Here is a 27,820-nt window from a genome sequence, read left to right on the forward strand (position 1 = left end):
CTAAAGGAAATAGTCGGTTATTTCCAAAAGGAACCTTTTGGAATTAGTATAATTTTATATTCTATCCAAAAGCCGCAAACTCAAACACATTTATGTGAGCGTGTACTCCACACTCCCTTACCCACATTATAGCGATCCGAGTTTACTTGACTTTGACCGAATCCCGACTACACTTAAATAAAACCGGTGATTTACTTATAAAATCACCAACAAAGTTTACTTTTAAAGTTGAAGAATATGTTTGTCCATGTATCATTGTGCTACAGTTGGACAAACATGTCAAGAACTGCGTTTGTGTTTTGGTAGCATTCAGTAATTTCCTTAAGTTTGTAGGGAATTCGGTTCGATTTGTGCTGAGCCACTATGATGTTGAAATTACTAATCTTTTTGGTGGTCGCGAAAATGGTTGTGGAAAATGGGTTGTTACATGCAGTTGATGTTGATTCTAATTCTTCAAGAAAACCTAAGGAAGTGAACATTGGCGCAATTTTCGCGTTCAATTCTACAATTGGTAAAGTTGCAATACAAGCAGCTGTGGATGATGTAAATGCCTCCCCTTTAGTTCTTAATGGAACAAAGATTAACATCACAATGCAAGATAGCAATAACAACTGTTTTCTCGGAATTGTTGAGGGTAAGTATCTCCCACTCAGCGTACTTTATTTGGTACTCTCCGTCCGCCATTAGTTTACGTTTGAATGTGAATTGCTTTTTTTATGTAAACACTTGCAATTGGATGCAAATGGGCTATAGAGTCCAATTCTTGGTTCCTAAATAGGAAACCTAAACTATTGGTTAGGATGGATGAAAATACAATCACAAATTGTTATATAAGGCGGTCTCATACTATGAGACCAGCCCAATTAACCAAAAGGCCCAAGGAAATCAAAGACTCAAAAGTCAAAACTGATTACTAGATATTCATCAAATAAAAAACTGATTACTAGATATTCTCTCTCCCCTCAGCTTCTTAAAAATAAAACCCACGACTAACCCTAGTAACTGCTTGTCACCTATTCGGGTCGTTGTCACGTGACCCGCCGCCGACTGTCTTCGTCGACAAGAATACTCGCGTTATTTGTGAAGGTATTACCAGTAAAATGGCACCCTTCATACTGAACAAGCTATCGATTACGACACCAAAATGGTATGGTTCGCCTTATTATTTTACGATCTTACGATTTTATGATTTTACGATTAAGTCGATGATTTTTGTTTTGTTAGTTTTAGGTTTTAGATCCGAATCTCTGTTTTCGGTTGATTTGTGCGTTTTGATGTTGTGGTATGACTTATGAGTGCATGTGATCGTGTTGTTTTTGTGAAAATTTGAGATATTGTTTGCTGAATTGCTAGTAATATTACAGGTGCGAGTATAAGTTTAGAAAATCACAGTAATATAAAAGCCAATTGCAAGTTAGGATAATTTGATTTCGGTTAATTTGTGCATTTTATGGCTATGAATGTACGCGATCGTGTTGTTTTTTGTGAAAAATCGAGATAACGTTTGCTGAATTGCTACTGGTTTTGTAATTTAGGTGTGGATGTTTTTTGCAATTCAGTGAAGGGCCTTACTAGTCGTCAAATTGTGGATGTACAAGATTTGATGATAAAGTTGAAGACTCTTCCTTTAGGCATGTCCCATGGTTAGTCCAAAACTTCAAAGTTTGGGAAATGGTAACATGTACGATATTACATCCAACATCATGGCAAAGGGCAAGCTAAAGATCTTTCTTCCATTAATAATGGACGGGCGTACTAAAGGTGCACCGTCAAAGGAGGAAGACCTTAACTTGGATAAGTTGGTTGTTAATGCTTTGAGAGTTTTAGTGATCACGAGAATGACGATGATGTCTTGTTTGTTTATTTTGTTTTCTGTTTCAAGCTTCTTTATCACCGAGCTTTGAGCAAAAAGTTGATAAGTCACTTTTTTACAGTCTTTGAAGACGTTTCCTAGTTAGCTCGATTGGGTTGGTGCTCCTTTGTCTTAGATAGACTTAGTACATCAGTAAGGAGGAGTATTGAGAATACTTCTCAAATGTTGTCAATGGTTGTGTGTCAGTGTTGTTAGTAGCCTATCTTCACAGATTGCTCTTTCAAGGCATACTAACACTATTGAAGATTCCGCTTGTTCAGAATTGGGTTGCTAATGTGTTTTTTGTTGTTGGTTTTATGTTATTAACATCTTCGAGTAATCATGTCATGAACACGAACGTAAATATGTAATAGTTAAGTCAAATGATAGATGCAGGTAACTTTTTAAACTTAAAAGATTGGGTTTTTAACAAAAATAATGTCGGAATGAGTAATAGTAATATCATGTTTGAAAACTAGTAGTTTTAAACTGAAAAAATTACATTTAAGTTTAGAAAATCACAGTAATATAAAAGTCAGTTGCGAGTTTCGAAGTTAAATCGTGAAGTAATTAAGTACTATATAGAATTACTAGTAATATTACAGTTGGGAGTTTTGAAGTTAAAAAAGTGATGAAACATAAATTGAAGAAGACGCAGTAACTTATTAGGATACACTTCTATTGAGTTGGTCACGTGTACAAATTTAAACGACCTGAGTTCATACTAAATGATACGAGTACTATTCAACTAGACGAATTAGTATAGTAATACATGACATATAGAGTGTAATGGGCAATACATACAGATTAGATGCTAATGTAACAGCTTAAGTTTATAGCGTAAAAGTTCTAGTTTTCAAAAAAAAATGGTGCTAGCAGTTAGCCTATTAACCTATACATCAGAAACTTCGACACACATTGTATTTAAAAACTACTTACTTCACACTGGATTTTTAGCTATTCGCCTAGGGAGCATCCAATTTTAGATCAGATGTTAATTATATTGGCAAATTCTTCTAAACAAATAGTAAAAGATATAGTTTTCAACTTTAACTGAATGGTTTCTAACATAAACTAAGAAGATCTTTTTAGAATAAAGCTTCTAATTCAATGTATTCTTTACATATTTGTTTCAAATGCGATGAATTTTTTTTTCAAATTCAAGGCTTTGACGAGATAATTTGTTTGAAAAAACAAATTACCATTTTCTGAACTCGTAACAAAGAATTATTGTCGGTCAAAGTTTTTTTTGTGAAAAACGAGAGGTACACCTTAGAAAACAAAAAAGTTGAGGGGTACACGAGAGAATAAGTCAATAATGAATAAGTACATGTGTTCAAACGTATAAGAGTGTATTGTGGTAAATCATTGTTGTGTTATTCATTCAATAGTATGCGCCCTTTTATAAGGGTTACAAGATCTCGTTGCATCCTAATTAGTTAGGAAATATCCCGATAAAATCGGGATTACAATAACCAAAAGATACAGAGATATCCATATAATATCAAACTGATATTATATGTCTAATAACATGTCATAGGAAATTTTCGTACTTCATCCAAAATAAAGCAATTCTAGACAAAACAATACGAGTATTAAAAAGATAAAGCTAATATTCAAATGAGATGTTGATTTGGAGTAAAAACTTCCAATCTCAATTTGTGATGATATCGAACTAGAACTTCTTTGCTTCCTCCGATTAAAGTGATCTTTGATTCGCTTTCTTCTTCCCTTTTCTGATAGATCGTATATTTGTGTAGGATTCAACACTTTTTGCACACTTTCTTCATCACTTGCTGAGTCAAGTAGTGTTTGGTGGTTCCAACCGTGGAACCTATTGGTGTTCAACCTTGTCGAGAGTCTTTTGATGACATAACTACTTGTTGAGTTTATGGATTCAAGTACCTAAGAGGGGGAGGGGGTGAATTAGGTACTATTTTAAAAATTTATAACTTCAACTTTATTGAATTAAAGTGAGTTACAAGAACAAAAGAGATTAGAGGATACTTTGAATAATATAGAAAGATTGAACAAGTATCACGATGAATGTTTGCTGAAGTATGAAAGCAACAATCGTTCTGACTGTATCTATTTGTCTCAGTTTGTGGAATATTACTGCAGACCAAATGCGACAGTATGATGAACTGTTACTTCTAAGTTTAAGCGAAACAAAACAAACAAACAAAGTATAAAGCAACGGAAATAAAGTAAACACTTGAACACGAGATTTTTGAATTGGTTCGGCAAGAAACTCAAGTGCCTACGTCCAATCTACCTTTTTATTACTTTCCTTTAGTGATCTACTCCGACAACTAAAAGACCCTTGTAATAAAAGACGCCAACCTACTCCGGTTGCAAAGCTAGTACAAGAACTACTCCGTTCTTATGACAAGCTAACTCGCAATCTACTCCGATTGCCAACTCACAACCTACTCCGGTTGTCAAGAGTTAAAGACTACTCCGTCCTAAACTCTACTAACACACTTAGAATGTTATAGGATCAAGTTTTCACTAACACATTCTTAACAAAGAATAGAGGTGAACAACTTTTACAAGATCAACAATTCTTAAGCAAGAGAGTTTAGTATAGAAAAGCAACAAGTGGCCACGATCAGAGAAATCGAAGATACTTGAAGACTTTTAAACAGATTTTGCAAACAAACACGGTTTTTAAGCTTTAAAAATACTTTGCAAATATGGAAGAATTAAATCAGAAAAGTCTTAGGAATAAATGAAGGAGGGACTCGGTATTTATAGAGGAGGTGAGTGAAGGGGTTGCTAGGGTTTTGAAGGGTCAAAGACCTCACATGTGAAGGGCAATAGCAACCACCTAAAAACTTGCACCAAAAAGGAGTCTTTTGCAAAGGTAAGAATAGAGAAAGAAGGTTTGAAAGATAACCTTAAAAGCTCATGCATTTTCGAAAAAACAAAGGATGTGAGACAAGTCACATGATGACAAGTTAACACAAATATGGCAAAAAGCAACTTTTGTTTTCTTAAAAACCAAAGGATTGAATTTGCATAAAGAGGAAACATTTTGAATAATTCAAACCACTCTTTATTGGATACTACCTCCTTAATAAAAATCTGAATTTTTATCTTTGAAAAATATGAGTCACGTGAAGGCATTTGAAAGATAAAAGGAAGCTTCAAGTTTTTACGAGTTGTGGCACATCCACTCAAATTGTTTACTTGTTGAAGCAACGATCATCCGGACCGTTTCTATTACTCTATTATACTTAACTTTCTCACTTGTACATTAGATGACACACGACTAATTACAATGGGATGATAAACAACTTCAACACTTCTTAATCCAAGCTTGATTACATCATTAATCCTGAAAAGGTAAACTAAGATAACACAAATCAAATGGGCATGTTATCATCAACATAAGGAACCCAACAAATTCCCCCTTTGATGATGACAAGCCCCAAACGAATGTATAAGCAATGTAAACACCTTGATTCAAGATTTTTAACAAGCAAGATCAAATGATAGAGAAGGGACAATATTACCTTACCAAGGGCAAAAGCTAGAATCAAACTATCATGACAATTTTACATTGCCCCAAACAAGAATCAAGCTAAGAAGGTTAGGCAAGACATTAGTTTAATCAATAAGCAAGGAGATTTAAAGCATGAGTTTACCTTTTCCCCCTCTTGACATCATCAAACGGATAGGGATGTCAAAAGTATTAGAGTGCAAATAGTCATAAGAAAACACAAAAAGACACATGTAAATGTGACAAGGTAACAAGGTCAACATAAACAAGGATTAAGCATAAGCTAACCAAAGTTCAACATAGCTAAACAAAGTTTAAAGTACACCACCAAATGTTCAAAATAACAAGCAAGAAAACAAGTCTTAGAAAGGCACAACCGGTGGGACAAAATGAGATGGCAAGGGTAAAATATTAATAGGCCGAGAGGGAAGGGAAAGGCTAAGGGGAGGAGGCTTGTTCACCATCCGAGCCACTACCCAACGGATCATCATCCACATGAGCATCTTCACCACTTTCTTTTGTTGACACAAGGGTGGAAATGATATCCACCTCTCCACGGATGAGGTCCAAAGAAGAAGCAAAAGCCGAGATTGCCAAGTCCTTTTGACGAGCATCTTCCCTAATCCACGCACCCAACTCAGCCACGGCATTAAGCACTTCCCGCATATTACCCATATTCCCTTGACTTGATGACCCAACTTCCGGGTCCTTCTTAATTTTCACAGAAATTAATTCATCATTCTCAACCTTGATAAGCATCTTCCCCATTTGCCCATCACTCATAACATCACACATATCCAACGAACCCAAGCTAGTGTTCACCAACACCCCTTGTGCCTTGAGCACAACCGATAACCACATGCCATAGGGTAGGTAAATCATACTAGAAGAAGGTCGATGTAGCTTGGTCGAAATAAGGTGAAATCGTTTGAACATTAACCCGACTAGGTTCACCTTCTTATGGGTAGCAATATGATAGATTAAGTATTGTTGGGCTATGGTGAGTTTTCCCCTATCACCCGAGGGGTAAATAGACCTACACAACATGTTGAAAATAATTCAAGAGGAGGTGGGGATTTGGGTGTTGCTCACGGGTCCAGGAGAAACGGTTTTGGGACAAACGGTTTGAGCAATGCTAAGAGGGGAGGCATATGGTAAGGCAACCCAAGTTTCGGAGGGGAGTTTGTCATAGCCTCCGACAGGAATATTAAGAGCAGTAGCAAAATCAGATTGAGACAATTTAAGGGGCTTACCGTTCACCTTAGCCGTAAGAGCCTCACCCGACTTTTCAACCCGAACCGTTGCAAAGAATTGGATCACCTCGCTCACAAATACCGGCTCACGCATTTCCAACAGTTTCTCCCAACCTTGAGCTAAAACCATATCACGGACTGAGTGAAAGGCAGGCGGGTCAAACCAAGTTTGGTTGTAAGCCCGAGGGGAGTGAATGGCTTTGATGTTCATTAACCTCTCACAATTTTTATAAATGGAAGTAGGGAGGTCAATACTCTCAAGGTGATCCCAAACCATGGCCAAATCCCATTTCGAGGTTAGGGAGACCGGATCCGAGGGAGCAAGGTATACAAGCTTTTTCTTCAATGGTTTCGATTTTTTCAGAGGAGGTTCACTGGGATTTTCAATTGGGGTATCAACAAAGGGATTATCAACATTACTTTGCTCGATAGTTTCTGAGATTGGGGGTAATTGAGAGGAGGAGGCCTTTTCTTTTCTTTTGTTGTTCTTTTTCGCCGGAGTCGGGTCAGACTCGCCGGATTTCGACGGATTTTCGTTCAAATCAAATTCGGTTTCATCTTCAACATCTTCAACCAATACAGTGACCGGTTCAGAGGAGGAGCTCGGAACAGTGGAGCTTTTCTTCCGACCACCACGTGTGCGTCGTCCTACCATAGTGGCGATAGGTATGTCGTCGGATGATGGAGGGACAGTGGAGTTTGGTGATGATTGAGGGTTAGGTGGATCTGGGTTTGTTGAAGGTGTGGTGTTTGAGGTTTGTGGAGGGAATGCGTAAGATGTTTTGACTGGAGTCATGGTTGGTGTTGGTGATGTGGGCGGATTTGATGTGACAGGGGAGGTAATTTTTGTGGGTTTAATGGGTATGGTTGTGTTAAAGGAGGTTTTTACCATTGTGGGTTAAGGGTAGGTTAGCTTTGATGGTGTTAATGGATTTGGGAGATGGAAGGGTAATTGGGTTTAGGCGGTTTGGACGGGTAGTGATAGGTAGTGGGTTGAGGAATTTAATGGCCCATTTAATGAGGTAGGAGAGGTGGTTGGCCCGACTAAACAAATTTAATCACTCGAAATAAAAACGCAAGGTAGCATATAATAAACGTAAATTTAGATATGAGGTTGAGTGATTACCGACTCACAAATACGGTGTCAATTTTTGGTCCAAACATGATGTCAATGCACTTAGAACACTTAATAACATATATCCAAATTTAATTTAATCAATTAAGGAATTTTGTAATACTCACACTAAAAATCACAAGCTATTAATTAACCCAATTTCTAGTCTAAATTTCTCAAAATGTTCTCTTGCAAGTGGCTTAGTAAAAATATCGGCAATTTGATTTTCGGTCTTGTAAAAGATAAGTTTAATATGTCCTTTTTCCACATGATCACGAATAAAATGGTGACGAATATCAATATGTTTGGTTTTAGAGTGTTGAATAGGATTTTTGGAAATATTTATTGCACTCGTATTATCACACATTAAAGGAATGGAGTCAAAAATAATACCAAAATCCAAGAGTTGTTGTTTTACCCAAAGGAGTTGAGAACAACAATGTGCCGCACTAACGTACTCACTTTCGGCCGTAGAAAGAGCTACCGTGTTTTGTTTCTTTGAGGCCCAAGAAGTCAAGCAAGGACCCAAGAACGTTGCAATTCCGGAGGTACTCTTTCTATCTACCGTGCACCCCGCATAGTCCGCGTCCGAAAAGCCTATAAGATCAAAAGGACAATGTAAAGGGTGCCATAGGTAGAGATTTTGTGTTCCAATCAAATACCGAAGAATTCGTTTAACGGCTTTGAAATGTGATTCTTTCGGATTTGCTTGGAACCTAGCACATAAACACACGCTAAAGAGAATGTCGGGACGACTTGCGGTCAAGTAAAGAAGTGAGCCTATCATACCTCTATACACCTTATCACTAACATTCTTACCGAGTTCATCCTTGTCCAATTTGGACCCGACTACCATAGGTGTATCATGAGGCTTACCATTAGTCATCCCAAATTTCTTAAGCATTTCTTTGATATACTTTTGTTGATGGATCATGATTCCATCCTTTGATTGCTTAATTTGGAGCCCAAGGAAGAATCCTAGCTCACCCATCATGCTCATTTCAAACTCCGATTTCATTAGTTCCGAAAAATATAAGTAAAGGAGTTCATTTGTTGCACCAAATATAATGTCATCAACATATACTTGTACAACCAACAGTTCACTGGACTGTTGCTTCAAGAACAATGTTTTGTCAACAGAGCCTCTTTTAAAACCATTTTCAATAAGAAATTTAGACAATCTATCATACCAACATCTTGGTGCTTGTTTTAAACCGTAAAGAGCTTTGTCTAATTTGAAAACATGGTTAGGCAAATCATTGTTCTCAAAACCTGGTGGTTGCTCTACAAAGACATCTTCTTCCAAATATCCATTTAAGAAAGCGGTTTTGACATCCATTTGGAAGAGTTTAATGCCTTTGTGAGCCGCAAAAGCTATAAGCAATCGTATGGCCTCAAGTCTAGCTACCGGTGCATAGGTTTCATCGTAATCAATACCCTCTTGTTGGTTATAACCTTGCACCACTAGTCTAGCCTTGTTCCTTACAATTTCTCCCGAGTCATCAAGCTTGTTGTGAAAGACCCACCTAGTACCAATGACGGTACGATTAGGCGGTCTAGGGACTAAGTGCCATACCTCATTTCTTTTGAATTGATTGAGCTCATCTTGCATGGCAAGCACCCAATCTGCATCGGTCAAGGCGATCGTTACATTTGAAGGCTCAATTTGAGATAGGACGGCATTATGGGCACAATACTCATTGAGATGAGCGAGATTGTTGACGGATGATCTTGTTCGAATTCCCGAGTTGAGATCACTTGTGAGATTAGTGAGTGGATGAGAGCTTTGATGTTTCCACTTCTTTGGAACAATGGTTTCTTGTTCCCCCTCAACAAAGATCGATCCACGGTGATCGTTTCTATTGGCCCGGAAGGTTCTTCATCCTCACCGCTTTTGGGTCGCTTGATTCGAGGTGGATGCACGATCGTTGGGTCTCGTTGCTTCCAGAGAAGAATCGGTACTACGTGTTCCCCCGAGTTGTTTGCTCTCCTTTGAAGGTGACAGTCTACGTGTCTGTTGCAATTCAGGTCTTTGGGAGCTTCTTCATCCGTGAACACGAAGTCTTTTCGAACAAGTCCAATTTCAAACTCATCATCCTCATCCTCATCATCATCATCCATGTTTTGTACCTGCCCAAGCACACTAGATTCATCAAAAATGACATGGATGCTTTCTTCAATTAACAAGGTTCGTTTATTGTAAACTTTATAGGCCTTGCTATGATCGGAGTACCCAATAAATACTCCTTCATCACTACGTGGATCGAACTTACCCAAGTTGTTTTTACCATTGTTGTGAACAAGGCATTTGCTTCCAAAACATCTAAAATATGAAATGTTGGGTTTTCTTCCACGTAATGATTCATAGGGAGTTTTATTTAAAATACTCCTTATCATGACACGATTATAAATGTAGCAAGCGGTATTTACCGCTTCGGCCCAAAAGTTCTTAGGCAACTTACTAGTTAATAACATTGTTCTAGCCATTCCTTCAAGGGTTCTATTCATCCTTTCAACCACACCATTTTGTTGTGGGGTTCTAGGAGCCGAGAAGTTATGGTCTACACCATTGTCATCACAATAAGCACCAAATGATGAGTTTTCGAATTCGGTTCCATGATCGGTTCTCATTGAAACAAGTTTTAAACCAAGTTTATTTTGAATCTTCTTTAACCAAATTAGAAACTCATCAAATGTCTCATCCTTAGAGCTTAGGAAGAGTGCCCAAACAAACCTAGAGTAATCATCAACAATGACACACACATAACGACTACCACCTCTACTTCTAGTTCTCATTGGTCCACACAAGTCGATATGTAAAAGTTGCAAAGGTTGAGATGTACTCATAATTCTTTTGGATTTGAAGGAACTTTTAACATGTTTACCTCTAGCACATTCATCACATACTTTATCAATGTCAAATTTTATATTAGGAATGCCTTCAACTAAATCAAGTCTTTTAAGGGTATTAAGAGTTTTTGTACTAACATGACCAAACCTTTTATGCCATAACCAAGGATCATTGTTCATTACACTCATGCAAGACATGGTGTGACCGGATAGAGAGTTCAAATTAGTTAAGTAAACATCTTTGACACGTCTTCCTTCGAGTATTAGTTCATTAGTAGTGGCATCAAAAATTCGACACATATTGGCATGAAATTCAACAACATTACCCTTATCACAAAGTTGAGAAATACTAAGGAGATTATGTTTCAAACCTTTGACAAGCCGCACATTGTCGACACAAAGTAAGGATGACTTACCAACTTTTCCAATACCAATTACTTCACCTTTCTTGTTGTCACCAAACCTTACCGTGCCACCATCATACGCTTTAAGTGAGAGGAATTGGCTTCTATCACCCGTCATGTGACGAGAGCATCCACTATCCAAGTACCAATTGCGGCCGCCTCTCACCAAGCCCTACACAAGATTAGTTTTTGAGTTTAGGAACCCAAATGAATTTGGGTCCCTTTTTGTGATCAACATAACTTGTGGTGTCTTTCTTAATGTTCATTTCTTTTAATGCTTTGGTGTTCTTATCAATGTCATCAAATCGTTTTGTACATCCATTAAAAACATGACCATTGTCACCACAATAATTGCAAATGATGTATTCGGGAAGACCTACATACTTCCTTCCTCTAAAATCATTTTTAGGCTTCTGGATGCAACAGTCAGCCTGACTGTTCCATTTGAACCCCAAACCAGCAGATTTCTCACATTTCTCGGTTTGATTCGTGAGGAAGTTTAACACAGTTTGACTTCCTTCCCATTTTTCAGTGATGTTCTTAGCATTAACAAGTTCATTGGTCAAGTCATTGACACGAGAAAGAAGATGCAAATTATTTTCCTTTTCTCTTTTAAGTTCATCATTGTTAGCACTTTCTATGGACAATCTTTTCTCAACAATGAAGTCATGGGTGTGATTGTTGAGTTTAGACACGAGATAAATGATTCTTTCTTTGGACTCTTCATATTTAGATGTCATCTCATCAAGTCTCTTGCTTAGATCAACGACTTCATCGGATCTATGGTGAGGAGAAGACCTATAAGTACTACATTCGGGCATACCTTTTTGAAAGAAAGTAAGCCTATCATGGAGATCTTCTATTTCATTCTTGAGACAAACAACCTCACTTTTAAGACACTCATTTTCATTTTCCAACCATTCACCTTTTCTTTTAAACTTGTCTAAGTCGTGGTCAGAAGCAACAGTCTTAGAGACCGTTTCTCTTAAGTCTACAACTTCAACTACAAGGTCATAGATCTCATTTTCAAGAGCATCTTTGTCCTTCAAAATGTCATCACGTTCCTTGGTTAGTTGGGAAACTTGCATCACCAAAGTTGTGTTGACATTTTCAAGGTCAGAGACGTCCGTGGGGGTCAACCTAAGACGCTCTAGTTCTTTAGTCAAATGTTTGTTTAACTTGTTGACTCTTTTGACTTCATTATATGCCTCGAAGTGACGATGAACGCATCTGTTGCTTTCGATTCATTTTTCGATTAAAGTTTTCTTGAGCAATTTCCTCAATCTCATTTTGCATTATATCAAGCTTATTGGTTTGAGACCGACACTTATCAAGAAGTTGGTCAAGAAGCTTACATACTTTCTCTTTGGAGTAAGTTCTAGCCTTGGCCTTTAGATGATTTACCTCGTTGTCGGAATCGGAGTCGGAATCGTCGGGGTTAGCCATGAGGCATCTTAAGTGTTCAAGTTTTGAGGTTTTTGAGACTTTTTCTTTACCATGATTTGCAAGACACATTTTAGCCTCAAGTTCCTCCTCGATGAGTTCCTCATCTTCCTCGGAGTCGGACATTCCCCATATAGCACTCATGACTCTATGTTTGTAGTCCTTTTTAACCTTTTCTCTTCTTTCCTTAGATTTGATTTCTTCCCACTTGGGACATTCTTTAATTTGATGAGTTTTATCACCACATTTAAAGCATCCCATGGTGGAAGTAGGTCGTCTCTTAGGAAAGCGTTTTTTCGAGTAATTATTAGTGAACTTTTTGTTACCTTGTCCATTGACCAACCCGGCTAAGTTCCTTGTGAACATAGCAAACTCGTCTTCCTCCTCATCTTCTTCATCACTTGGAGAATATGTGAGGGCGAGACTCTTTCCCTTTGATGACTCACTAGAATGCTTATCGAGATTAAACTCGTGAGCCATTAGTGATCCCATTAGTTCATGAAGAGATAGGGTTGACAAGTCTTTAGCTTCCTCTATGGCGGTGACTTTGGGTTGCCATTTAGGGGTTAGACTACGAAGGATTTTTCGAATGATGTCCTCGGACTCGAAATTCCTTCCTAGACTTTGAAGCTCATTAATAATACAAGAAAAACGAGAAGAAAAACTATTTAAAGACTCGTCCTTTGACATTCTAAACATCTCATATTGTTGCATGAGAAGGTTAATACGGTGTTTTCTTACTTGGGACGTCCCTTCATATGCAAGTACAAGGGAATCCCAAATAGATTTTGCCGTAGGACACCCGGAGATTCGACTAACTTCCCCCTCACCAACACAACGTTGAAGAATCGACATTGCTTTGGAATTCTTTTCGGCAAGCTTGAAGTCGTTCTCATTGTAATTTCTTTCCTCTTTTGTCTTGGTGAAACCGTTAAGAATATCGGTTTCCTCAATGGCAAGAGGTCCATTTTGGATGATGTTCCAACATTGATAATCGATACTTTTGATGTAATGTTCCATTTTGAGTTTCCACCATCCAAAATTCGAACCGGTAAAGACCGGGATCTTGGAGTGTTTCTCGGAATCCATTACCCACGAATCAAACTCTAAGGTGGTTAGCCTCGATCAAGAGTACGAGGCTCTGATACCAATTGTTGAGTTTATGGATTCAAGTACCTAAGAGGGGGAGGGGGTGAATTAGGTACTATTTTAAAAATTTATAACTTCAACTTTATTGAATTAAAGTGAGTTACAAGAACAAAAGAGATTAGAGGATACTTTGAATAATATAGAAAGATTGAACAAGTATCACGATGAATGTTTGTCAAGTATGAAAGCAACAATCGTTCGATCAGTATCTATTTGTCTCGGTTTGTGGAATATTACTGCAGACAAATGCGACAAGATGATGAATCTGTTACTTCTAAGTTTAAGCGAAACAAAATAAACAAACAAAGTATAAAGCAAATGGAAATAAAGTAAACACTTGAACACGAGATTTTTGAATTGGTTCGGCAAGAAACTCAAGTGCCTACGTCCAATCTACCTTTTTATTACTTTCCTTTAGTGATCTACTCCGACAACTAAAAGACCCTTGTAATAAAAGACGCCAACCTACTCCGGTTGCAAAGCTAGTACAAGAACTACTCCGTTCTTATGACAAGCTAACTCGCAATCTACTCCGATTGCCAACTCACAACCTACTCCGGTTGTCAAGAGTTAAAGACTACTCCGTCCTAAACTCTACTAACACACTTAGAATGTTATAGGATCAAGTTTTCACTAACACATTCTTAACAAAGAATAGAGGTGAACAACTTTTACAAGATCAACAATTCTTAAGCAAGAGAGTTTAGTATAGAAAAGCAACAGTGGCCACACGATCGTAGAAATCAAGATACTTGAAGACTTTTAAACAGATTTTGCAAACAAACACGGTTTTTAAGCTTTAAAAATACTTTGCAAATATGGAAGAATTAAATCGAAAAAGTCTTAGGAATAAATGAAGGAGGGACTCGGTATTTATAGAGGAGGTGAGTGAAGGGGTTGCTAGGGTTTTGAAGGGTCAAAGACCTCACATGTGAAGGGCAATAGCAACCACCTAAAAACTTGCACCAAAAAGGAGTCTTTTGCAAAGGTAAGAATAGAGAAAGAAGGTTTGAAAGATAACCTTAAAAGCTCATGCATTTTCAGAAAACAAAGGATGTGAGACAAGTCACATGATGACAAGTTAACACAAATATGGCAAAAAGCAACTTTTGTTTTCTTAAAAACCAAAGGATTGAATTTGCATAAAGAGGAAACATTTTGAATAATTCAAACCACTCTTTATTGGATACTACCTCCTTAATAAAAATCTGAATTTTTATCTTTGAAAAATATGAGTCACGTGAAGGCATTTGAAAGATAAAAGGAAGCTTCAAGTTTTTACGAGTTGTGGCACCCACTCAAATTGTTTACTTGTTGAAGCAACAGTCATCTGGACCGTTTCTATTACTCTATTATACTTAACTTTCTCACTTGTACATTAGATGACACACGACTAATTACAATGGGATGATAAACAACTTCAACACTTCTTAATCCAAGCTTGATTACATCATTAATCCTGAAAAGGTAAACTAAGATAACACAAATCAAATGGGCATGTTATCATCAACATAAGGAACCCAACACTACTAACAGGTTAGTTACCAACAAGTTTTCATGTAAAATGTGTCCATAAGCAAGCAAATGACCTTTTTGTGATATAACTGATAGAGTTGGGTTTTAAACTTAAAAGGTTAACTTTATAAAGTAACACGTAACAATTATGTTTCAAGATTACACAAGGCTTTCAGCCTACATTAAATAGTGACAGAATTACATAGTTGAGTTTCAAACTTAATATGTTAGTTTTCAACATAAATGTGTCGGTGATCAAACAAAAGACCATTTTATGTCATTGATGGGGCATATTCTGCACCGCTGACCAAGTCAACATATTGAGCAAGGTCAAAGACATCCACAGCAAGTCAACGACTTAGACAGCCTAGCCGATGCAGTCCATCGGCTGTCGGCTGGTCTCGGATGACAACCCGCCAAATGGGACACATACCCGCGTACTCATATCCAAGACCCCTCGGCGGTGAGTCAACAGGGCCCGCCGAGCTGCCGTAGGTCCCTCGGCCGAGGGGTAGATCAGTCTTTCCACCTGCTAGCCACTTGGCCACTACGTGACAAAAGGTGAAAGCCTATAAATACTCCTCAACCTTCATTGAGGAAAGGACCCAACTAATCCACAACTAAACCTAAATACACTATTCATCTGGTAATATTTTCCTTATCTCTCTACAATATACATTCAGCCAAGTAGCAACTTACCCCTTAAGTTTACTGACTTGAGCGTCGGAGTGAGTACGCTTGGCACAAAGCCAAGCCCTCAGTTCGTTCATTGTTGCAGGAGAGGCCGAGAGGAACGATTAAGACCAAAGGAGAATCCAACTCAAGACATCATTCAACAAGCCACGGGTGGTAACTATACTTGCTCTGGAATTACACCCGGAACAATTGGCGCCGTCTGTGGGGAAAGATACTAGAAGCTAGTCACATTCATTCCCAAACAAAAAAAAAAAAAAAAAAAAAAACCCACCCAAAAAGCTAAGAGGATGTCGAAACAACAAGACGCAGTCGTGACCGACGAAACCGCGTTCTACCAAGATGATACCTTCAACAATTCTGAGTCGTGCGGCCCTCCACCTACGGAGTAATCCAACCGGAGTTCGGGATGCCAATAATACCAGACACGCCGCTGCCAGCCAACCAGGTCACCATCATGGGACATGTGGTTGACGTAACAAAACTGAAAATGGTCCTGGACTTAATTAGTAGTACGCCTGCTCACACTGTCACGCCGACAAGAGCGGCGGAAACCGTCCAGGAGACCAGGGCCCAAAATGTGACTCCGAGAAATTTGAACGGAGCACTAGGAGAAGCTGACCCAGCCAAGTCGCCGGAGGAGCCCAAAGTGGGCGTGGTAGACCTAAGTCCTTCCCGCACTCATGGGAGGACAGCGTCCCCGCAACACGAACGAGGCTTACCCCAAAGGAACCGTGAGGAGTCCGACTCGGCGAGTTGGAGAAGAAGTCCGAGTCGAAGAAGAAGTCCTTCCCGCTACGAGGAGAGGAGCCGGATTAGGAATGCGAGGAGCCGATCGCCGCGTGTCGTTCGACACGTGGTCAGACAGCCCCTCAACGCCTACGTCCTAGAAGTCCAGGTGCCAACTAAGCTCAAGTTGCCACCCCTATCGTACAAAGGAGATAGTGATCCACCACCACGCCGAGGCTTTCGAGTCTTACATGTCGGTATGGGAGCAGCCCGATGAGGTCTGGTGCCGAGTTTTCCCAACAACTTTGCATGGGATGGCTCAAAGTTGGTACAAGGGGCTTCCCGACGGCTCGGTGTACTACTACGCCGACCTAAGGGACGCCTTTTTAGCCCAGTACTCTTGCAACAAGAGAAGGGCCGTGGAGACATCGGACCTCCTGACTATCAAACAGGAGGGGGGCGAGTCTCTACGAAGCTATGTGAAGAGGTTCGATGGAAAGGTCCGCAGATTCGAGAAATTAATCCCGAATCGGCGGCCTTCGCGCCGATGAAGGGCCTCCCAAGGGGAGACTTAAAAAATGAGCTCATCAAGTGCGGAGGCCTGAGCTTGGATGCCGCCAGGAGGATGGCCGACCAGGCCATCAAGGTAGAAGACTATCACAAGACCTGGGTAGGCCCCAGCGAGGCCGAACACTCAGAAAAGAAGAACCGCCGGGAGGACAACCCGGATGAAAGACGCCGTGACAACAATGGATCACGGTCCGATGAGAGACGCCGTGACAATAATAGGTCACGGTCGGACAAATCTGCGGAAATGAGAACTCGGCGGATGCCGGGGAGCTCGAAACGTACTACAAAAACGGTACGATGATCACACACCCCTAGTCGTATCGGCCGCCGAGGTCTTCGCGTTGAGCAAGAACGAGGGCCAGAAGTGGGAAAGACCCCTAGGCCGAGGAGTGACGGTGACACGAGCCGATCGTGAGTACCACGCCACACCGGACACTTAACCAACGACCGCCGACATCCAAGAATGCCATTGAAGAACGATCCGTAAGGGGAGCCTCGGCAAATATGTTGCACGGAGGCCAAAACCGGATGCCGGCGGGTCAAATAGCAAGCCCGTCTTTGAACGGATAGGAGTAATCCACGTTGTCATCGGGGGCAACGGGAACGATGGGTCCGCTCATGGGCACAAACGGCACCTGAATGAACCATATCAGGCCATCAACTTTGTGCCCAACACAGCCACCCCCGCTCCCAACATCCCCGATATGACCATCGGGCAGGAGGACTACGAGGGAGTCATCGCTCCTCACAATGACCCACTTGCAGTCCACCGGACATAGCCAACCACTTGGTGAAGAGGTGCCCGATTGACACAGCGCCTACACAAACGTCATGTACAGAGAATGCTTTCTCGGCCTCGGTGCCCGAGGATTGAAGACCTGAGCCCCTGCACCAACCCGTTGTACAGCTTTTCTGGAGCCGGTCTGGTACCCCTGGGGTCAGTCAGATTGCCGATGAGGTTCGGCGAGGGAGGCGCAGCCAAGAATGTCATGTCTGAATTCGTAGTCATCGACGGCACGTCTGCCTACAACGTTCTCATAGGACGGGTCACTTTGAGCGAAATCGACGCTGTGATCTCCATCCGGGCCCTGACATTGATATACGTCTCGGACCGGGGGGAAGCACATAAACTCGTCTCGAAGAACGAGAAGGATCCCGGCGTATGGGAGATACACACTAACGGCCCTTCCACGACGGATAGCTCGAAAGCCAGCATCGTTATTTTTAGCCCAAACGGAGACGTATTTGAGCACGCCTTGAAGCTTACCTCCGTGACCTCAAACAACGAATCCGAGTACGAGGCGTAATAACCGAGTCAAGCTAGCCGAAACCGGGGCGAGCATGTCGTGGTGAAAACAGATTCGCTCTTATTGACCAACCAGATCAAAGGAGAGTACAAGGCTCGGGACTATAGGACGACAAGGTATCTAGAGAAGGTGAGAGCCGGCGCTTCAAAATTAAAATCCTTCCAGATACAAAGACACTCCCCGTGCCCGAGAACGACCGAACCATCGCATGGTTGAAGGAGCAGAGACAGAGGAGGTGGAGATTGATCCAGCCGCACCGTAACCGCTCGGTGTCAACCTAGAACCAAAATTCGGGGCCAAACTCCTGGACTGCTAAGGAAGAATAAGGACGTCTTCGCCTACTCGCCGCCGAGATGCCGGGTGTGAGCCGGGAGATAATTACTCACAAGCTAAACGTACTTCCCACCGCTCGCCCCGTCAAGCAAAGGATGAGGAACTCCTCAGTCGAGAAAGATGAGGCCATCAAAGCCGAGGTAGATAAACTACTTACGGCGGGTTTTATTATGCCTTGCACTTACCCTGAGTGGCTAGCCAATGTTGTGATGGTGAGGAAATCATCGGGAGCATGGAGAATGTGTGTAGATTTCACCAATCTTAATAAAGCATGCCCCAAAGATTGTTATCCTTTGCCTCGAATAGATAGCTTAATCGACGCCACGGCAGGCTACACCATGCCGAGCCTCGCTAGACGCCTTCTCGGGGTATCACCAGGTATTCATGGTTGAGGAAGACATGCCTAAATGCGCATTCATCACCGCTAACGGCACATACATGTACAAAATGATGCCGTTTGGTTTGAAAAACGCCGCGCAACGTATACAAGACTGTGGACAAAGTGTTCCAAAATCAGAAAGGGCGAAACATTGAGGCTTACGTCGACGATGCTATTGTGAAAAGCAAGTCCGACAAATGAGCACTGCCGATTTACACGAAACATTTTGTTCACTAAGGAAATACAAGATGAAGCTCAACCCAATGAAATGCAACTTCGGTGTCCGGGCGGGTAAATTCCTCGGTGTACTTGTTAGTGCCGGAGGCATCGATGCAAATCCGCACAAAATCCAAGCAATCCTAGACCTGCACGGAACCAAGGAATCGAAAAGAGGTTATGATGCCGACCGGAGAATGGCGGCTCTCGCCGTTTCATCTCTCTGGTCACCGACAAGAGCACCCCATTCTTCAAAGTATTGAAAGGGAATAAAGACTTCACTGGGGAGGAACAGAGCACGGCTTTCAAGCAATCGAAAGCTCATCTTCGGACTCTCCCAACTCGTCCAGGCCGATCTTTGGGGAGACGCTATACCTATATATAGCAGCTTACCTCGGCCACGGTCGATCTTTAATCATCGGGGAAGAAGACAAACAAAGAACACCCAATCTACTTTGTCAACCATACGCTGTTGCCCGCCGAGAGAAATTACCCACTAATTGAAAAAGCAGCCTTCGCCGTCGTCGTTGCCACGAGGAAGTTAAAACCATACTTCGACGCACACCCCGTGATCGGTCCCTAACCGATCACCATTGGAGAAAGCTTTGGAAAAATTCGAACAATCCGGCAGGCTCATCAAATGGGCGGTGGAACTCTCCGGTTTCGGATTCAAGACAAACCAAGGCCTTCGATAAAGGGGCAAGCACTTGCATTTCCCCGGCCGAATGCACATATCAAGAAGAACCAAACCCAGGCATATGGGAGGTTTACACCGACGGCTCCTCCACGACGAACAACTCGGAGCCGCATCCTTATCATCAGCCCAAACGGAGACGAGTTTGAGTACGCCTTGAAATTCACCTTCTCGGCCTCGAACAACGAATCCGAATACGAGGCGGTGATAACCGGAGTCGAGCTAGCTAGGGTCACGAGAGAACACATTGTGTTGAAGATAGACTCACTGTTGGTTACTAACCAAATCAGAGGGGAGTTTGAGGCTCGGGACGACGGAATGGTAAGGTACCTAGAGATGAGGCCGGGTACATACCGGCTGACAGACATGGGAGGTGTGCCTTTGATGAGCCATTGGAACACCGATAACTTAAGAAAATACTTTGTATAGCGGCGGAGGTGTCCAAACCCATTGTGGACACCCCAACGCACGATCATAACAAACAAATGAATCACCCAAGTTCTCCATCGAAGTGTTTGTCTCCTCCATAATTGCCACCAAAGCGGCACTCAAAGAGAAGAAATGCTATCGAGCCATAACCCCGATTACCTCGGCCTTAGCCGAGAGCGACGGGGATACAATGACCGATACGCTAAGAACTGCTGCGAGCCATAACCCGATTACCTCGGCCTTAGCCGAGAGCGACGGGGATACAATGACGGATACGCTAGAAGAACTGCTGTCGAGCCATAACCCCGATTACCTCGGCCTTAGCCGAGAGCGACGGGGATACAATGACCGATACGCTAGAAGAACTGTTATCGAGCCATAACCCCGATTACCTCGGCCTTAGCCGAGAGCGACGGGGATACAATGACCGATACGCTAGAAGAACTGCTATCGAGCCATAACCCCGATTACCTCGGCCTTAGCCGAGAGCGACGGGGACACAATGACCGATACGCTAAAAGAAATGCTATCGAGCCATAACCCCGATTACCTCGGCCTTAGCCGAGAACGACGGGGACACAATGACCGATACGCTAGAAGAAATGCTAGACGTTACGCAGTTGAGATATGCATTCTAACTGACTCGGCCATGCCGACGGTAAAAACGAAGGCACTCAATTAATAACGCAAAAAGGTAAGTAAAGGATCGTGATCAAAGTCCCGGCCAAGCCAAGGACCAAAAAGATAAAACTTTATCGAAAATGATTGCAAGGAGAGTACGGACATTTACGGCCGTCCCCATAAGGATAGCCTAAACTCTACCTACCAAAGCTTTACAAAAAGCAAGGAAACAAAAAAACAAAAGGTTACGGACTTGTGAGTTGAAGCGCCAAAAGATGGCGGGGAGAGAAGGCTCAATAATTGGCCCCGAACAGCCTAAAGCCGTCCGAGACGCCGGTGAGTCCGGTGACGACCGCCCGTCTCCCTATGCCCGTTGTCGCCCTCCATCGCAGGCAGCAAGATCTTCGGTGGCCGGCTCAGAAGAGGGCTCGACGTTTTCAAGTGCCTTTAGCCCCTCAACCTCCTTCACCTCTCGCATCATAGGCCGCCTTGGCCTCGGCTATCCGAGCCGCCTTCGCCGCCTCCATCTTCTCTCGCAGCTCGCTCCACAACCTCGGCCATCTCGTCCGTAAGCCGGTCAAATTTATCCCACGGGAAGGAGCCCTCGAACGAGCTTTTTGATTGCCTCCCCGGTCGCCTCCTCGGCTGGTCCCTGATTGGGCGCACATTTTGGGGAGAAGATCATATCGAAGCATTTCAATATCCTTCTCCCTTTGAGCAAGGGTAGCTGCGCGTCCCCGAGCACCTCCGCTTTGGTTGTCGAAAAAATCCTTCCACTTTTCCCCCTTGGCAACCGCGGCGTCATAAGCACCCTTATACCTGTCCCGCTCCTCCATCATCTTGGCAGTGGCGGCATCGGCGTCCTCAACTTTGGCCCTCTCGGCCGCTAGTCGCTTCTCGCTCCTCCACGCGCTTCTTGGCAAAAAGAGATCCGCTTTAGCCTTCCTTCGCTTCCCCTTTGCGGCGAGAGAGATCAAGTTTAAGCTTTGCGATCGGTGGCGCGGCCTGGGCCATGGTTTTCTCCTGCTCCAAGATGTAGGAGCCGGCTTGATTGGTCCACTTGGCCACCTCTTATATAGTTTCACACCCTCCACAAGCTCGGAGGGAGGAATCTTCGAGCCGAGGAGTCAACGATGACATTTCGTCACCCGCCTTCTCAATAGCCTTCTCAGTGTCGCTTCCCCGATTGCGGTTCGCAAGAACGGCGGTTGCCGAGGGAGGATCTACAAAAATTTACACAGAGCATCCATGTCACCTTGCATTGACACATCGTAAAGCCTGGTCATCCGGGATGTCCAAATAACCACTAAATCCGAACCACAAGTTAGATCCGTACTCGTTGGACCCTCTTCGTTCGAGGGCCGGGCCGAGTCGATTTTCTCCCCTAAGAACGGTGGAAGCAGACGGTGGCTCTTTCCTCTTCTCCCTGGCAAGGTGGAAGCAGACGGTGGCTCTTTCCTTCTCCCCGAACGGTGGAAGCAAGCGGTGGCTCCTTAGCAACGGTCACCGACCCCCGAATATCAATGACCTCCACAGCTCCTTCCCGAACCACCGGGGTCGAAGAGGGAGTCGACCCGACGCCTTCGCCCGGACGCCGCGTTCTTTGCTCTCTTCGGACGCCACCTAGAACCCGCGCTTGGGCCGCCGTCGATCCAAAGTGACTTCACCGCTTGTCCATAAGCTCGTTGGGAGCCGGTCTACGATCACTTTTTTCACCCGTAGGATGTTTGCTCAACGACCTTCCCGTCCTTATCAAGGCCTAACCTCTTCAAGGTACTCTCGGACGATCCTCGGCCAAACCGGTCTGCAAGAAACCAAACAAGAATTACATGAAAGAAATAAAACATAGCTCTAAAAACAGGAGCATAACAGTAAAGATGGGCCTCACACCGACCCCACTCACCCCGGGCCGAGGGCCGGTATGAGGCCGACGTGGCGAGCGACTCATCCCAAGAATAATCCGAGTCTGGGGCGCCATCCCTTCTCGGATCAAACAACAGATCGCACGCTTCTCATCCTCGCAAGAGGGACCATCGAAGCGTCCATTTTAACTTTACCCCGGGAGGTACACTCCTCATACTCTTCCCGGTTCTCACACCGTAAGTAAACAGGGCTCGGAAAGACCGAGGCGGGGTAGTCCTCCCAAGACTTGCACGTACACCCATCGCCGTTGCCAGTCCTTGCAAGAAGTAAGTTTGGACACGGAGACGAAGCCTGGCTCCGCCTGCACGCTATACCAACCCACTTTACCGGCGATTGACGGCCGTAGATGATGAAGGCGGCGGAACAAGTTGACGTCGGGATCTCCCCCTAAAAAGACAAAGCCACACAAAGCCAACTATCGTCCTCATGGCCGGCGGATGCAACAAGGGCCACGCGACGTTCATAGCTTTGATGATGGCCATGACGTATTTATTCAGAGGAAACCGCAGCCCATACTCCAGGTGCCTGAGGTACACGCCGGTGTGACCCGGTGGAGGGCAACAGACCGCCTGACCCTTCTTAGGGATAACGATCTTGTACCCCTCACCGAAGGAGAAATGGCCTCCGAAAGTGTCTCGCTCGAACAATCGGCGAACTTATGAGACCAAGCACGGTCAAGACCAACGGTCGTGCGGGGCTCGCCATGATCCGGGATAGACAGCCTCCCACCATCAGAAGGAGTCCCCTCATCCTCATCAGCATCGTCATCCTCATCCTCCCGTCCCTCCAAAGTTGGTGGATCGGCTACGGGAGAAGGAGACCTAGGGCCACCAAACCTTATCGGGATGGCGTCTAGTATCCCTCCCCATCAAGACGCGACGGGGAACCCTCCTCCGCACGTAAATGCTAGTCCCGGCGTCAGCAGAAGACATAATCGCAATAATTATTTAACAAAATAAAAAGTGAAGAAATTTGTTTGTTTACCTTGAAGAAAAACACTCGCCGGAGTAACAACTGAAAATCAGAAGACGAAGAAGCCTTTGAAAGTTTAGAGAGGAGAAAAGTTTTGGAGAATGAAATTGGTGGCCAATTTCACGGATAACTCGCCTATTTATAGGGAAAAGCCCATAAAGAAGGACCAATCGACGAATGCCCCATGAAGCGTCAACCAATCGCGCGTGCAGACACGTGTCGGACATGCAACCACGGGATGTCAATCGTTGCAACAGTTAGACGTCAATCAATGCAACAGTGACCAAGCGTCTTCAACACGCCTATTCATATCTCCTTGCCTATTCACCTTCCTCAACGAATTCCCAAGCACCAGCTCTCCGCCGGCCACATAATCAACCAAGCTAAGAAGCGCCGGCCGGGGGCAATCAAAAACAACCGGCACACTCAATCCTGGTCTCGGCCAACGTCACTTTCTTTTCCACATCGGATGCCCTTTACACATCCATGTGGAGGGGGGATATGGTACGGCCTAAGAAAGACCAGGCCGAGGTAAAAGAGGCCGCCGCAGAAGAAGCCGATGCAGGAAATTTTCCACAAATTACTTACGCAGAATATACGCTCAAGCATACATCGGAGCCCATACCACGGCATAGACTACGCTGGGGGCAAATTGATGGGGCATATTCTGCACCGCTGACCAAGTCAACATATTGAGCAAGGTCAAAGACATCCACAAAGAAGTCAACGACTTAGACAAAATTAGCCGATGCAAACCATCGGCTGTCGACTGGTCTCGGCATGACAACCGCCACGGACACATACCCGCGTACTCATATCCAAGACCCCTCGGCGGTGAGTCAACAGGCCCGCCGAGCCGCCGTAGGTCCCTCGGCCGAGGGGTAGATCTTTCCACCGCTAGCCACTTGGCCACTACGTGACAAAAGGTGAAAGCCTATAAATACTCCTCAACCTTCATTGAGGAAAGGACCCAACTAATCCACAACTAAACCTAAATACACTATTCATCCTGTAATATCTTCCTTATCTCTCTACAATATACATTCACCAAGTAACAACTTACCCCTTAAGTTTATCGACTTGAGCGTCGGAGTGAGTACGCTTGGCACAAAGCCAAGCCCTCGCCTCGTTCATTGTTGCAAGAGAGGCCGAGAGGAACGATTAAGACCAAAGGAGAATCCAACTCAAGACATCATTCAACAAGCCACGGGTGGTAACTATACTTGCTCTGGAATTACACCCGGAACAGTCATAACTTATAGAGTTTGGTTTTAGACTTAAAAGGTTAGCTTATACGATTATGAGTAGTTTATAAGCTACACTACCAAGTTTCCAACATACAATAGCAAGTTTTCAACATCACTCAAAAATTTCACCCTATATAATACTGAGTTTCAAACTTAACCGGTTAGTTTTCAACTTAAAACTAGCAAATACTAAAAGTATGTCGCTAGTTTTTAACATAAACCCCTTAGGGCTCGCTTGGAATAGGAGTAACTATTAAGAGGTAATAGAGCTTAAATGAACTAAAAAATGGAGGAAAGTGATGGAGGTTGGAGATAGAAATGGAGGAAAATAGTGTAATAGTCTATTCATTAAGGGGGTAATAATTACCCACCTCCCCCCTCAAGTAATGCATTACCTCCATATGGAGGTAATAATTCCTCCCTCACCACCTCTTTCTACCTTCCACAACCACCACAAATCACCAATCTCCTTCCATTTCTTCTTATTTTAGCCTCTATTACTCCTTTAATAATTACTCCCATTTCAAGCGAGCCCTAAATTAAAAAAAGACAAGTAGTCAACTTTAATTGTTTGTATACTCAGTTATTCACCCTACAATTAAGAGTGATAAAATGTAGGAGGTCAGTTTTGCACATAAAACTAGCCGGTTCTTAACTATGACAGCCATCAAGTATTAAATCAAGAAGATGAGTAGAATGTTAAGTCTTTAAAGTAAAAGGGTTAGTTTTCATTTCGACATAAACAATAATCAGCAAACTAAACCACATATCAAAAAGTTCTTTGGTTACTTCACCTTTGTTTGAGAGACGTATGCTTTCATCATCATTCATTGGCATTGATTGATCAACATCTATACTTTGTTATGCCCCGAACTCACACATCGTCTCATCCATTCCGACGAAGGTTATTGTTGTCCTACAGATTCATATAGGAAATCACCATACCAAGAATGAATTCACCAAAAAAAGCAAAAATTCTATTTGACGATGAAACCATCGACTATATCATATCAATGGAATTAAACAAGAGAATTCACCTACAAAAAGCTTACCCTTCGTTTTAGAGGCTCCTGGTCTAAAGATTTGCTTATTAATAAATTTGTTTCAAGAAACCACTGATGAAAATCTCAAATTTGGAAAAAAACTTTTTTCCCCTTCTCCTAGGCTTGTTGCTCGAAAATTGGGGAAGGTAACCGTATTCTTCTCTTCTTTTTTACTAAAAAAAACATTCTTACTGGACTAATACTCTCAATTGGGCCCGTCCTATGTTATAGGACGATCCTATAGAAGAGTAGCTGAAATACAATTTATCAACAACTCCCTCCCATCTAGAGCTGTTCAAATGCGGGCTTGGGCCAGACATGGGCCGAATTGTTAAGGTAAACTTCAATTTAGATGTTTTATTAATTAAAATATATAAGGGTACCCAATATATAAATATTTTCGTTATATTTTAACCTTTATAGTTTAAATATTATTTTAGTGTTCCACATCCATATAAAATTGATACAATTTTCTTTGAAAATGTCTTTTTTTTGTAAGAGTATAACTGTATAAGTAAAGGATTTAAATAGTAAACGCCCACAATGGGCGGCTCACGGATTTTCTTGTTGTCCATACCCGCCCATTTAACTTGGCGGACTGGGCTTGGCCCGCCCTCTTAATTTTTCAGGTAAAAATACTTGTTCAAGCCCACGTAATAAGCGGGTTCGACGGGCGGGCCTAATGGGCGAGATGATCCATGAACAGCTATACTAGTCCCATCCACTCTTTTCTTCCCATTTTGAAGTGGGCACGGAGATTAAGGGTGAAGAATATAATATTGATAAAGATATGAGTGGGGTTTGGTAATTGGAGAGAGGTATGAATAATTAAGATTAAATATTAATAAAGGAGATGGGTGAGGTTTGGTTATTGGAGAGAGGTAGGAATAATTAGAATTAAATATTAATAAAGGATATGGTGGGGTTTGATGAGTGGAGAGGTAGGAGTATAATATTAATAAAAACTTTCTCAAAAAGGAAAATATAAGAAAACCTAAATAATCCGTTCCGTTTTAGGAAATAGGGAAGAAAAAAGTGGATGGGAGCATTGTTGTCAGAATCCCGATTCGATCCTATGATTCTACGATTTTACGATCCAAAAATGCTTCACCGATCCCGGATCCACCGATCCCGATCCTACGATTCTATCATGTTTGTAAAATCTTACAATCCTATTTATTTGAATATTTCTAGAGGTAGAATCATAATACGATTCTACGATCTTACGATCCTACGATCCGACTCCATAGTAAACATATTAAAATATTTTTTTATATAATGACATCGTAAAATCCAAATTTAATTTAAATTGTAGTCCTGTTCATGAAATGATACTAAACTCATTAATTATCAATATTTTGGCAAAAAATAAGTGTTTTGATCCTCAATTATATATTTTTACCAAATAAAAAACTATGTTCAGTGAATTTGTAGAATCTTACGATTCTACGATCCGATTCTACCGATTCGATCCTACCCTCCTCATCGATTCAAAGTAGAATCCCGATCCTAACAACATTGGATGGGAGAGAGTATAATCTCTTTGATTCTTGTATGTTTTAATTCTAATTTTACAGCA

General features: G+C 42.5%; 1 protein-coding gene and 1 long non-coding RNA gene across 3 annotated transcripts; one reads left to right on the forward strand and one right to left on the reverse strand.

Annotated features, from left to right (window-relative positions):
* The first annotated feature begins 249 nt into the window (after positions 1-249).
* On the forward strand, positions 250-2,216 carry LOC141634264 (glutamate receptor 3.3-like). 2 transcript variants are annotated; one of them, XM_074446491.1, is made up of 2 exons: positions 250-634; positions 1,536-2,216. In XM_074446491.1, the coding sequence occupies exons 1-2, from the start codon at positions 364-366 to the stop codon at positions 1,646-1,648; spliced, it is 384 nt and encodes a 127-aa protein (XP_074302592.1). In that variant the 5' UTR covers positions 250-363; the 3' UTR covers positions 1,649-2,216. The 2 variants fall into 2 exon arrangements, 1 of the variants encoding a protein (XP_074302592.1); XR_012539006.1 differs by lacking the exon at positions 250-634 and adding an exon at positions 897-1,147.
* Positions 2,217-3,207: 991 nt separating this feature from the next.
* LOC141631555 (uncharacterized) lies at positions 3,208-26,360 on the reverse strand. Its single transcript, XR_012537651.1, has 5 exons — positions 26,251-26,360; positions 25,993-26,114; positions 8,118-8,321; positions 3,860-3,967; positions 3,208-3,757 (listed from the first exon to the last, which is right to left on the reverse strand). It is a non-coding gene; the product is annotated as an uncharacterized LOC141631555 (long non-coding RNA).
* Between the last annotated feature and the right edge of the window lie 1,460 nt (positions 26,361-27,820).

Source organism: Silene latifolia, chromosome Y (genome assembly GCF_048544455.1).
Source record: "Silene latifolia isolate original U9 population chromosome Y, ASM4854445v1, whole genome shotgun sequence".
NCBI classification, from domain to species: Eukaryota; Viridiplantae; Streptophyta; class Magnoliopsida; order Caryophyllales; family Caryophyllaceae; genus Silene; species Silene latifolia.